Source organism: Myripristis murdjan, chromosome 6 (assembly GCF_902150065.1).
Source record: "Myripristis murdjan chromosome 6, fMyrMur1.1, whole genome shotgun sequence".
In the NCBI taxonomy this organism is placed as follows: Eukaryota; Metazoa; Chordata; class Actinopteri; order Holocentriformes; family Holocentridae; genus Myripristis; species Myripristis murdjan.
The window spans coordinates 19,451,569-19,465,138 of record NC_043985.1 but is presented as its reverse complement, the minus strand read 5'-3'; the positions used below and the strand labels follow the sequence as shown (position 1 = coordinate 19,465,138).

At 42.0% G+C, this 13,570-nt stretch overlaps 1 protein-coding gene across 19 annotated transcripts; it reads right to left on the bottom strand.

Moving 5' to 3' along the window:
• Window positions 1–683: 683 nt before the first annotated feature.
• On the bottom strand, window positions 684–12,917 carry tpm1 (tropomyosin 1 (alpha)). 19 transcript variants are annotated; one of them, XM_030053046.1, is made up of 10 exons: window positions 12,693–12,915; window positions 12,163–12,288; window positions 11,846–11,971; window positions 8,150–8,283; window positions 7,571–7,688; window positions 7,071–7,141; window positions 6,201–6,276; window positions 5,901–5,963; window positions 5,706–5,775; window positions 684–1,730 (listed from the first exon to the last, which is right to left on the bottom strand). In XM_030053046.1, the coding sequence occupies exons 1-10, from the start codon at window positions 12,804–12,806 to the stop codon at window positions 1,648–1,650; spliced, it is 981 nt and encodes a 326-aa protein (XP_029908906.1). In that variant the 5' UTR covers window positions 12,807–12,915; the 3' UTR covers window positions 684–1,647. The 19 variants fall into 19 exon arrangements, with proteins under 19 accessions (XP_029908906.1, XP_029908896.1, XP_029908893.1 ...); XM_030053037.1 differs by lacking the exons at window positions 684–1,730; window positions 6,201–6,276; window positions 11,846–11,971 and adding exons at window positions 3,594–3,705; window positions 4,857–4,935; window positions 6,784–6,859 and having other exon boundaries at window positions 12,693–12,916; XM_030053036.1 differs by lacking the exon at window positions 12,163–12,288.
• Window positions 12,918–13,570: the final 653 nt, after the last annotated feature.

The following is a 13,570-nucleotide window of genomic DNA, read 5'->3' as shown; positions in this document are numbered from 1 at the left end:
GACTTTTATAGTCATGACGCAGACATGCGTTCATGTCTCGCAAGTTTAGCCTGTTGCGCTTTCCCGTCTCTCTCGCGCGTCCCCAGACACACGCGCGCGCACACGCACACACACGCAAGCATGCACAGGGAAATCGTCTCATTATCGCCCCGCTTGTGTGATAACACAAGTCATACACAAGCTACTTAGTGCCCGTCTGCACCCTTGGTAAGGTATGTTGGCCTTATGCCTTATATCTACAACACAAACTTTTCCAATGCGGTTTCTTCGTACGTGGGTTTAAATTAGGTGCAGGCCTATGGCACTGTTTCCTAACTCTTGGCAAAAACCTCAGTGCAGGTCAGTGAAGAGGAGAGTCACTCGTGACGCTGTTTTTCTTCTGGAAGTCAGTTCGGCCAGGCCAAAATGAGCGAAGAGCAAATGTAATAAAGGTGGAAGATGAACAGATCTGTATTTGTCCCGAAAAGAAACACACTGGCATAAGGGAGGCCTGTGTGACAGGGAGGATGAGGTGGTCCAAATAAATTATAAGCTGCCCACTATCTTTGCAAGAGTTTTGCTTCACCCCAATATCTAGGCTATTGCAAGAGCTCACTTTTTCCATGACAAACTAGGTCAATTAGACTAGGCCTGAGTGATGAACAAAAATGCTAAACGCTTAAAACAAACCAGTTAAAACAAGCTGAGAACATGTGCTTTTATTTATATTCATTTGTACATTTCAATTGATATACACTTGAAACATCTACATTAATAAAACATTGCTAAAACAATGCACAACCAGATGAAATCTTTTTTTAGACAAGATGAAAAACATCTGAACCATGGTTTTAAAGAAGGGTACTGAAAAGGTGTTAGCAAGAAAACATTGCCATATACTGTAATGATGTTCACGCTCAGCAGAAAAATAAATACAATTTGGGAGTAAAGAAAGATCCCTTTCTAACCAGTTACATGTTGGCACAAAAATAAAAGTAAACAAAAGAAAGTGGGATTTTGGCCTTCACAAAGGCAGTCAGTCCTAAAATAGTTTTCTGTAACTGCTGAAAGATACAGTAGCACCAGTATACATGTAGACAGGCCTATCCAATGTATACTCACACTTGTGTGGAAATTTTGGATGGAGTGGGGGGAGTTAAAATTACTTTTCTACAATATGAGCAATGTGCATAATGTTGAGGTTCATTAAGTGCAAAATTTCTCACTTTGTTGTTGGGTAGTAACTACATGTTCTGTGCATAATCAAGGTGGAATGGCACGAACCAGAGTAGCTTCAATGCAAGATGTATAAAACTCTGTAACCAAAGGCACGTCACTTCACCAGATGACTTGTCAAAAAAAAACAAAAAAACAGGAAAAAAAAAACTTCAGCTCAAAGATTGCAAAATGCAGACATCGTTACAAGATTAAAACTGGCTTGCAAAACAACTGTTTCTCAGTGTAGGCTTCATAAGGGAACGGTGGGCTTTACCTTCCCTTAGCTTTGCTCCTTGGTTGAGATCCACTGAAGGCAGGATGGTGCAATAGAAATAGCATCTGGCTGTTTGCTCTCCACCATGGGCAAGGTACGAGAAGAGGGGTTTATGGCAAGCAAGGTGCAAGTAGAAAAAGCCAAAACCACAGTGTGTGTGGGGTCAGACCATGCTTTCACATATTATTTAGTTCCATTAGAGTCTGGTCCAGCATCTGGTGCATATCGAGGTTCTCTTCTTTAGCATGTGACAGTTTCTCTGTTAGAATACCAAACGGAGAAGATTTAATTTCACACAAGTAGGCAACAATTGAGTCAGTTGGTTAACTTGCATTAATAGTTAAGCTGGCTACATCATTCAGGTCAGTCATTAAATTTGTGTATACTGTTTAACCAGACCTTTAATACACAAAGAAAACAAGAAATGTGTTGTTTTGGTTTAAACAAGCGCATATTATGAAATGCAAGCAACCATGCAGACACTTTATAGTCGACAACAAAGAATTTCCCATAAGACTTCACAGAAACACAATACACAACAAAAAACGACAACTGTATAATGCAATGATGCGAGGCTGTAAGAATAATATATATATGAGAATCCCTGATTTTCAGTATATTTTAAATAGACTTTTCAGCAACAGCCACACAAATCTCAAGCAGTGCAAGCATCGTACACGTACAACGCAAAGTTAGGTAGCGTTTCTTACATGGGGATCAGATTGTCATCATATACACGTTAAAAAGCAAATGGTTAAAGAGACGAAACTTTCACACAATTTAGTCCTCATTCAAGGCCACTCGTAGTTCATTAGTGAGAAGGCGGTTTTTCTCAAGTTGCTGGTAGAGGCGGTCTTTGCAGTCAGACAGCAAGTAAGAAAACAGAGGAGAAGGAGAAGAAATCAGAGGAAAACAGGAAAAGAGCAGAGAGAACTTACCTCTTCTAAAGCAGGTCAATGGAAATTTTTTATATTTTTTCTAATCATTGTTGGCAACCATAATGCAAATATCTGAATGGCCTTTAACCAACATAGTAGATCAAATGAGGTTATGTTTTGTTTTTTGTACGAGGGAGTAATCCACCCTCGTTATCATCCTTTTTTAAATTTGTTTAAGAGGAAGGAGAGTGCAGACAGAGAGCATAGCAGATTCAAATCAAGTTAAAAGAAAAACACTGCAAGGCTCAGCCTTCAGATTGATTATGGTCCACAGCCATCATCAGTGTATCAGTGGCAATAGTTTGGTCTGGCAGATTTGAGGCCATATAAATGTTCTGCAGTCTGATAGCTTTCATTTTAACTGCAACAGGAGTCTCACCTTATGCTGCTGTTTTTTTTTAAAAAAAAAACGACCTAATCCAGAATGAATGAAGCTGTATTTATTTAAATAAATGACAGGATACCGTATATCATACAATCACCATGTGTCATCATCACTGGTATCTCAATGGCGAGTCAACAATCCTTCTCAGTCATTTTCATCCAACTTTGTCCACCACTCAGGTGGGACTCAAACCCTACATGCTGCACTGAACTCTACCATTACACCCACTGCTTTACTTGACTACAATCTTTCCAGGTACAACCCAACATCGATTAATTCACTTTTTCTCCCCCAAAAATAGCACCTGCTACTCCTGTCACAGTACTTTGTGTTGAAAAGTGCTTGCATGCATCAGTTTCAAATGCTGTGAGAGCAAAAAAACTCTCATCTCAAATTACATTCAAGTACCGCTAGCTGTTTAAGGTACTGTGGTTGCGACACTACTGTGACGGTCCTAGTATTTCAACTTTACAGAGCAATATTCGAATGTGAAATGAAATCTGCAAAACTGATTAACTATGGTGGGGATGATGCTAAATGGTCAACATAATAGCGTCTTGAGAATCACAAAACGAAAACAATAAAATACATAACTTAAAATCAAGGCTTCCTGGTTTTATTAGAGCCACTTAATAAATAGAAATCGAAAAGAAAAAAAAAACAGAAAAGGACAGAGTAAAGAGATACAGCTTACATAGAAGGAAGGACGTTTATTTTTACACAACGCAGAAAGAGTCTAGGATTCTGTACAAGAGATGGGATGCAACTTAACTTTGACATGAGGATGAAAACATGAGGAGGAGAGGAAAGCAAAGACAGAGAGAGATGGGAAATGGAGAGAAGGCTGGAGAGAGCAGACAGATGCTGCTCAGCCGGCAGGAGGCTTCTTTGATGAGGGGTAAACAATTTATCTGTGTGGAAGAGAAGAGGTACAGTGAACCAGAGAGTCGGTGGGGGCCTGTGGAAATTTGAGAAGCGCACCACAATGCACCAGATTCACTGGAATCACGACATGGCACAGCAAAAATGAAACCACAATGCACTGCTGAAATGCATTGTGAGGGAGGACAGGCTGAAAACTCAAACACACACTTGAGACTAGACCAATGTCTCTCCTCAGACAACATCAAGACCTTTCTGGTGAATCATGAGGAGAAGCACTTGACCAGTCAGAAATGGTGCGCCTTGTGAATCTCCAACGATTTCACCAAATGTTGGGATTTTAACAAGGAAGATGGTAAACTGACAGCTCACCTTAACAGGACAAAAAGAAACCTCCAACAAACAAATAGAGGGCCTTTCTTCTAGACAGAAGTAGACCATATTAGTAGATGAAAGTGGACTACATTTGATGAAGGGGGAAACACACCACCATGAATTACAGAAAGTGAAAAAACAGATTCATTGAAATGCTTTGTTTACACAGTGTACTGCATTTCAACAGACTGTTCACATGCTTAGACTGAGGTGTCAAAATATAAATATTTTGAAACTGGGCGGGGGATAGTAAGATTTCTCAGCAGAAATACTCACAAAAGGAACATTGATTACTTTTAACATAAAAAGTAATGCAACTTGTAATTGAATTTAAAAAAAAACAAACAAAAAAAAAAAAAAAACAGAAAACCATGCTGTGTTATATTCATATAAACACTGATCCAGGCCTGCTAACGGTACACATAATTACTGATGCTGCTTTCACAAAGGCCATGTTGTCATAACCACACTCATGAGGAAGTGGTAGAGGAAACCACTTAGAGTGCGTTGTAATTATTCAAAGTTTGCTTTTAAACAAAACTCACAGTTCCACAGACATGGAATACTGCACTGTCTATTTCAAGACTATCTTACTGCTTCAAAAGAATTTATCAATAACATAGCTGCATGGTTAATCATTTGAAGCTGTAGGATCAGAAACAACAGATGGAAGGAGCAGTAATGACCAGTACATGAAAACGTAGGGGGAATAAGAGGGAGTGTGGTGGCCGGAATACAGGGAGGACATGTGCAAGGGAAGGCGGGGTGATGGAGGCACAAGCAGGCACAGCAAGTTGAGAATTACATGGAAGTCATGTCGTTGAGGGCGTGGTCCAGCTCCTCGCTGATGGCCTTGTACTTCAGTTTCTGGGCATACAACTCATCTATTTGTGGGCCAGGGACACAGGGGCGGTGCAGTGAAACGGAGTGGAGGTGGAGGAGTGCATGGGAAGGAGGGAAAAGGTGGAAGATCCAGACCATTGGCAAGACACACCAGAGAGAGAGGTGATGCACAGGAGAGGAGAAGAGCGAAAGACAGAGGTGACGGACACATTGCAAACAGAAAAAAAGGGGAAAAAAATGTTACACCAGAGGATGGCAGTATAGAAATGAAACAAATACCAGGACTAAATCCCTCAGCACTAGCAAATTATAGACCTCTTATTTCTTTGCCATATGGCTTTATGTTCAGTCGTCAGCCCTCACCGTGACCTCTTGCTGCAGGGCAACATCTATATAGGCCTGATTAATAGGTGGGACCTACTCTAACTTCACACCTTCATGAATAAACACCAGTCACACAATGTCCTATCAACAAAGCCACTCCTTCCCACCTATAGGATCCAAATGGAATCAGCTACGCATGATATACAAAAGATAAGGGAACACTACAAAAAAATTAGGATTGACCTGAAGTTGAGCGGAAAGCAGAAGAAAAGCAAAGAGTGGCTTAAAAGAGAAAATGAGATTTTAAAAAAAGGAAGGAAAAAGGAATTGAGCACTTACCCAAACATCATAAGTAAAAGTGACTGATATAATAAATATTTCAAAATGCTGACCAGGTTCCCATTCTGGAATGTGTGTGTGTGTGTGTGTGTGTGTGTGTGTGTGTGTGTAAAAAAAAAAAGAAAAAAGGAAAAAAAAAAAATCATACCTTCCAGGTCATCAATGGTCTTCTCAAGCTTGGCTACTGATCTCTCAGCGAACTCAGCACGAGTCTCAGCCTGTGGTAGTGAGACAGATTCATGGGTCAGTTTCAAACACAAACTGTGACACTGCACCTGTGACATTTGTAAAAATGGTCCGGGCCTCTGGCCAGCAGTCCCAGATAAGGCCTTGGGAAACTTGCCTCCTTCAGCTTGTCAGTGAGGACCTTGATCTCCTCCTCATACTTGTCCTCCTTCTGTGAGTACTGTGGGAGAAAAACAGAGGCAGGAGTCAAACACGGTAGGGGCATGAGTGGGCGGCAGTCAAACTCATGGATCTAATAGAGTTTATTTCCATACACTTATACAGACAAAGGCAAGAATTACAGAATAAGACTGAAATGGAGAAATATGTCTCTCCGGGCTCTTCTGCTCCTTATCCACCAAGTCTATTGGTGATCTGTGGGGACTGACAGCATGCACTGGGCAGGAGCCATACTTACCTTCTCAGCCTGGGCCTCCAGTGACTTCAGGTTGTTGGTCACAGTTTTCAGCTCTTCCTCAAGCTCAGAGCATTTGCTGTTGTTTTTGACAAAGGGGTAAAGTGCAAAAGAGAAGAAGAGGAAAGGGGAACAAATAGGGAAACAAAGACAGACAAACCAGAGGTGGACACAAAACAAGTAGAGGGAAAGTAAGAAAAGGGGAAAGGAAACAGAATAAATAAGAACTACAGGGATTAAATGAGGAGGGAACCCCAAGTATCTCAAAGTACCCCAACAGAGCAGGACAGTGAGAATAGCAAGGTGAGGGATGTGACTCCTCACACAAGAAAAAAACTAAGATAGAGTCTCATAGATGTCCAGATTTCATATCCAATTGTGCTCCTTACTGTGAGATGCCATTCTCACACAGTTCCTGCCAAGTTGGAGGTGTGAAAGTCTAGTATACCCAAAATAAACAGCATAAAAGAGGAAAAGACATGCACAGCAAGCAAGACAGAGGCTTCATTCAGCAAGTTGAATGAAGGTGACATGGGAAGGGCCACTAAGCAAAGATACAACAGCATATAATGGTTGCCTCTAGTACCTGTGTGACTGAGTTGTTTAGCATTTTCATGGTTTGCTCCAAAACTCTTAGCTCATCCTCCAATCTTCGAGCTCGTCTGTTAGTGGGTGTGGTGTATGCAAGCCAAAACCATTCAAGCCGTGGAACACATGCAAATTATCAGCACATGCAATAAGAACACAGAGGTACATTGTTGAAGTGAAGATGAGTCACGTGTTTTGTGTATTATTGTTATAAGCTGGACTGTTGAAACATCAGCATACATGCAGGTTAAAACTACAAAATCATGAAAAGGTGAAACACCTTACCCTTCTGAAAGCTCAGCGCGCTCCTCTGTACGCTCCAGGTCACCCTCAATGATGACCAGCTTACGGGCCACCTTTAGGTGCAGCACAACAAAGTGTTACAATGCAACACACACATGATGACAATGACACATGGAACAGCGTGACATTATTAGAAGGAGGATACAGGGTGTTCCTCATATCCATTCCCTCTGCTAACATGGAGCAAATCACTCATGTTACTACATACCAGTTTTAGAAAACAATATAGTAACTGTGTGAGTGTAGCGCTACATTTTGGACTCTGGATATTATTATCAAAAAATAGGTACATAGTCAAAATCCAACAGTTGTCAACCACTGATAGGGAGAATGTCAGAAAGCCACAAATCAAAGCGGCCTAGAATGGAGATCAGCTTCACAAAATGGCATGGAATGTCAGTCTGGGCGTATGTGGAAAAAGCAGCTGCATGTTTGGTGGTGCTGAAACCAGATGAAGTGCTGCCAATGGTTGAGAAACTCGCCTCCTCGTATTTGCGGTCAGCCTCCTCAGCAATGTGCTTGGCCTCCTTCAGCTGGATCTCCTGCAGCTCCATCTTCTCCTCGTCCTTCATGGCCCTGTTCTCAATGACCTTCATGCCTCTGGATGAGGAACAAACAGGCAAGACGTGTTAGGAATCACTTCCTCTTACAGACCTGAGGTAATGTAATGCCGATCGAAAAAAAAAAAAAAAAAAAAAGGGAGAGGGAACTGAGATGAGGACTGCCGGACAGCAGACACAATCATTCTAAGGACACAAGCCTTGCCTAGTGCACATTAGTAGGCTGGTGAATCTTTGATATACCTTTCCAAAGTCAAAGGCTGATGGTTGTCTGGTGTGGCGGGAGGGGGTGAGGGTGTGGGGGGGCTGCAGCTACAGTGATGGTGAACTGTCTGGCATCAAGCCGTGCAGCACAGAGGAGCTGCTTATACTCAAAACAAAGGGATGGAAACACAGCCACATGGCCTATTTATCCCTCGCCACCTGGCCTCTGCAGAAGCAGGGCAAGACAGACATAGCAGAGATTAGAGGTCTAAGTCTCTGCTGCCCAGAGGAACCCACCTCTCGCTCTCATCAGCAGCCTTCTCAGCCTCCTCCAGCTTGGTCAGGGCAGTGGCCAGACGCTCCTGAGCACGATCCAACTCCTCCTCAACCAGCTGGATACGTCTGTTAAGGGAAGCGACATCTCCCTCAGCCTAGAGGGGGAGAGGAGGCGTATGTCAGAGGAGCTTGGAGATCACCGACCTTTAACAAACAGGACCAGAATTCATACATGCACACACATCAACAATCAAATACCATCAGCACAGAGAATGCAGGGGATTTAGATTTTTTGGTTTGCTTAGCACCACACTTGAGCGTGATTACATGCCCAGTGGTGAGTGTAATAATGCCTGTTTAAATGGGCTTCTCTCTATGTGCCACCTGTTGGGAGAAGCAGAGGGCTGTCCTGGGAGGATTCCCTGTGCCCCTCATTGATTATGTATAATGATAATGATGCCTCAGGCGGACAGAGGGTTGAATACCCTGCCTCATTACTTGGCCCTGGAGAGAACATTAACAAGACTCATGTCAAAGGGCCAGGGACAATTACACTGAAAATGTCTGCACACGTGATATACATACAAGTGCAGACGACTCCCTGGACAGACCACAACTGTACAGCAGGAGTTATTTTGTGTAATTTAACTGGTCACGTGGACCATTACTTGAAACTTATTGGTGCATGTTAACTAAACTCTATCTGTAGTTAAGAATTCCTAAACAGTAAGAGGATATGATATTAAAGCAATGACATAAATGACGCAGGTGTTCCCTATGAATAATTTAACCCGTCGCTGCTTCTGCTTTTCTATTTCTGTTCAGTGACTTCAAGTAAGAGTGTCTAATCTTGAAAATGCTCGTTGAGGCCAGACTGTAAAACTGCCCACACTTTAAGCACTTAAGCAGTCCAACCCAAAGGTCTTTTCAACTTGTAAACTACTCTGACTTTAAGGTGTGCTGTGTCGGGGCAAAGTGCATCTCTGCTTGCAAAGTGTGTCCAGTAACTTTCTAATAATCAAGCAGTGGGTTCAGTGTCTGATTAACATACACCACATATAAACATGGTGAGTTTGAAACAAGTTCAGATGAGGGAAACAAAGGCTCTTGTAGGCTTATTTCCCGCCTCTGTAACTGCAGCAACTGTATCTTCACACAAGGGAAATCATGCTTCTCTTTCTATGTGAAAGCCCCTTGTCCTTATATGGACAAGTTAGACCAAAGCTGACGGAGCATGCAGGCACCTTTACAGTTGCCCATGCCACATTTGATAACTTCCTGGTTATTCACTATAATTTATTCCGAGGTTGAATCCACTAGTGCTGCTGCTGCTGCTGTGTGTGTGTGTGTGTATACATGACCTCCTTTACAGCAGGTTTCAAAGAGTGCTACAATTAAGTGCATCAAAGACGATGCGACTTGAGAGGTGCAACAAAATGACAGTGTGACATGATTGCTCAACTGCCGCGGGGCAATCAACGGCCTACCAATTACAATCATTTCGGCTACAACAACCTAACTTCAGCTTTAACAGGCTATTAAATCGTGCGCAGCGGACTTTGTGGTGGCACCGGAGCCAAGTAAAGCTTAGCATACAGCACCGCAGTGTGTCCACAGAAATCCCGCTATGTCACCGCTGCCTGCACCAATTCAAACTATCGCCTAGAACAAACACACTGGACAGAAAAGGTAGAGAATTCACTCCGGGTTTTAACGCATTTGCCTCAGAGCTCCTGGCTATGTGCGGTAAACATGCTTACTTCTTCTCTGGCTTTCCTCTGCAAGCCCAACTCCTTCTGTAATCTCTCAGCTCTCTCCTCTGCACCGTCTGCCTGCTCTTGCAAGGATTTTATTTTCCGTTTGACCGCCTCCAGCGATGTAGCTCCGGCCATTATTTACTAGTTCTTGTGAAAAACGCACAGCGGCTACAGGCTACAGCAGAATTTCCGAGAAATTGACATGGAGCGAAATGACGTCCTTGATTGTACTAAAGGCTGCGTGAAGACAGGCTGGACCGTGCGCGAGGTTTTTAAAGACGCACTCGGCAATGCCTGCAATTTATTCAGGAAGTAACGATTATTTCAAATTTAGGTATTGAGCTCTGTTGCACATTATCAGGAAACACACTATTCCGTTTTTTTACGTTTTTATTTTCACAGTCTTTGCTCATAAATTAATAATTATGATATCTGACTGACACTCAGTATCAGTGACGCTTCAATGATAAGGACACGCCCAGTTAATATCATCAGCATCCTTAGGTCGCAGTTGGTTGACAGATACAGAGCGCCCTCTGCGGGTCAATTCTGAGTAGTACATATAGTGAAATATTTTGAGACCACAAGCAGGTCTTTTTTTTTTTTTTTTTTTTTTTTTTTTTAGGAGGATATTATATTGATATCACACCAAGTCCAATTTCAAATACAAAGAAATATCATAAAATATGTTAAGTAGTTGGCAAATCAATATAAACTCGGAGCTGAGTACCTTAGACAAATTTGAAGTTCCTGTGAGAATTTATGAGAATTTATTAGAATTTCGCAGTTTGGGATCAATAAAGTAAATCTATCTATCTATAGGAAGATTATTATATTATAGTGGTATCACACTATTTAGTGCGAGAGGGTCACAACAGGTTATACACCCAGACTGTCAACTCTCTATTTAGAACCATGTAGGCACACAATAAGTCTAAAATGAATAATGTTGTAGGATTGTTATAATATATATATTTTTTATTATAATATGCCTTTTTTTTCGTCAGGTATCAGCCACACTGCAAAATTACTCTAGCGGTCATTCTTGTGAGTCATCATTATTGGGCCTTTTAACCTTCTCGGCAGCGTTTGGCTAAAAAAAAAAACAAAAAACAAAACAAACAAAACAAAAAACAAAAAACAAAACAAAACAAACAAAAAAAAAAAACAAAGACGGTCACAGTCTTAAATGTCCATCCCATCTACTTTTTTGTGGTCGTTTTCCTGTCATGCAGGCTAGTTTCCAAGGGTTAAAATAGCCCACTGACCAGTAAGAATTGAGCAATTATTAAATCTACCATTGAGAAATTTATCTTGTTAATTCACTTCACTGCCATTTTGATAGGAAACTCCAACTATTCCCTGTGGTAAGCAGCGGGCGCAGCCCTGAGATGTGAGCTCTATGTTGACCATATAAAGCAGTGGGCTATATTTATCCAGGCGCTTGCTCCTTGCGCTCTTTGGAAGACTGCACATTTGGCAAGTTCCCTTTCCACTCAGCTCAGGACGTAAAGGCCTAATGAAAATATCTAAGGGGGCAAAAGAAAATGATAGTAAGTCACCATTTTGATAAACACTACCCAGTTTTATCTCAGTTTAATAAACATTGCGACCATACATTCTTTGCGCTGATTGATGAGTGATTGTATTGTGACCACTGGTAATACAAAAATGACAGTTCAAAAGCATTAGGACCTAAAGTCTAATGAAAAGATTTCACTTTTTTTTTTTTTTTTTTTTTTTGCCAAGGATGAGCAGGTGTGTAACACCTTCTTATACAGGTAAATCATTTCAGGGATGTAAGATGACAGAGGTGTTTTGCATAACCACTTAGACATGGGTCCTATGGTGTTGCACTGTCATTTCAGATATTCCCAGTGACTTAACAAAAGAATGTGCACGAAGCTTGGTGCAGGAAAGGTGCCAGTGCCATTGTGTAGGCCTACCCCTCCTTACTCACGTCTGTGGCTTTCTTCTCAGCCAGCTCAAGTTTCTCCTGGGCATCTTTAAGAGCCTCGGAGTACTTGTCGAGCTCATCCTCAGTTCCCTTCAGCTTCTTCTGCAGGGCTACCAAATCGTCCTCAAGCTGAAGCGTGATTTCGTGCGGACAGTTTCAGAGGTGATCAGCAGGGAAACGGGGTGCGTGAGCGCGCACAGGCGCATGAGCGCGGACAGACAGACAGACCGACAGGCAGACAAAGAGACAGACAGGAAGACAGAACAAGGGAAGAGAGAGGAGAAAAGTTTAGGAAACTCATGCAAATCAGATTAAAGTACCTTGGTGGCGACCTCCTCGGCGTTCAGCAGCTTTTCCTCAGCAGTTTGGAACTCCTCAAACACTTTATCTCTTTCGTCCTCAGTTATACGCAATTTCTTTTCCAACTCTCTCATGTCATCCTCTAACTTAACATGCATATAAAAGACAACAAATTGAATAAAACACGAAAAAGCATGCTTTTACAAATTATTACAAGACATAATGTTTCGTTTCTCTCAGTTTCTTTATCTGTTATTGATAGTTGATCAATCGTTGACATAGTAATTAACAACATTATGATTTACATCACCAATTGGCCAAGAAGTTGAGATGAAGTATTAGAATATCCCCCAAAAATCAAGAAAAACAAATAGGTTAACTTAATTTTCGCGCAAATCCTTATTTCGATTTATCCAAGAAAGTAATTAATCCGTACTGGGGAGATGATCCGTTTAACTGGAGTTAAAAGGCAGGGGTTTTACAGCCACTGGTTTTCCTGCCTTTTCTATGGATCTTTGTGATTTTCCAAAAGGAAAAAAAAAATGCCGACCTGTTTGCTTCTGTCCTCTGCTGCCTTCTTGTCTCCCTCAGCCTGCTCAGCTCTGTCCAAGGCATTCTCCTTGTCGAGCTTGAGCATCTGCATCTTCTTCTTGATGGCATCCATGGCTGCTTATTGTTGTTTGGCCGCACCAAATGTCCAAAAGAGACCCAAGAGGAGAGAGAGGCTAGAGCGTCTGTGCCTAACTGAACGCAAAGCTGGAGTGCAAGCTCTTCCTGACTGTGCCCTGTCAAATATCTACTTTCAAGGGGGGGTGACTACATGCCTTTGGACATGCAATACTTTTTTGGAGCAGGCGAGAAGGGGTGCCCCGTCGTTTTTTAAGGATCTGCTCAGCGATTCGTTCCTCCCAGACATTTGACCATTGATATGCCTATATATGGGGCCCGAGGGGCAAGCCGTTTGTTCCCATTGAAAGGCTTCCTATTGCTAATGTAATAAAAGCCATTGAATAGGCAGAGAACATGGAGATGAAGACCGCTGCTGCAGGATGGCTGCCTCATTAGTTCTCTTTATTGCATCTGTGTACAGGATACTTTGATTGATATAACAACCCATTTAAAACAATATGCGGAAACTGTGTCTTTTATTCAGTTCCCTTTGTGTTTGTTCAAGCATTTCTTAGATCTGCTCCATGTTTGCCTTTCATGCACATTATGTCTTGTCTGTTTTGATTTAAAGACTGTGTTCTCCTGCTCAACTGTTTCTTCTTTTGCCCTGTGACAGGCTGGGATCTGGACCATAGGCAGATGGACTAGCAGTCTCTGCACAGGCTTTTACCAGTTTAAAGCTACTGTGTGTGTGTGTGTGTGTGTGTGTGTGTGTGTGTGTGTGTGTGTGAGAGAGAGAGAGAGAGAATGTGTGTATGG

Bases quoted from the DNA above. Each gene is read 5' to 3' on its own strand.
- tpm1 (XM_030053030.1), bottom strand. From the start codon at position 12,806: ATGGATGCCATCAAGAAGAAGATGCAGATGCTCAAGCTCGACAAGGAG. The intron at 11,972-12,692 runs GTCGGCATTTTT...ATCACGCTTCAG, and splicing joins CAGAGGACAGAAGCAAACAG to CTTGAGGACGATTTGGTAGC. The intron at 6,277-7,070 runs GTAAGGTGTTTC...CAAAAACAACAG, and splicing joins CGCGCTGAGCTTTCAGAAGG to CAAATGCTCTGAGCTTGAGG.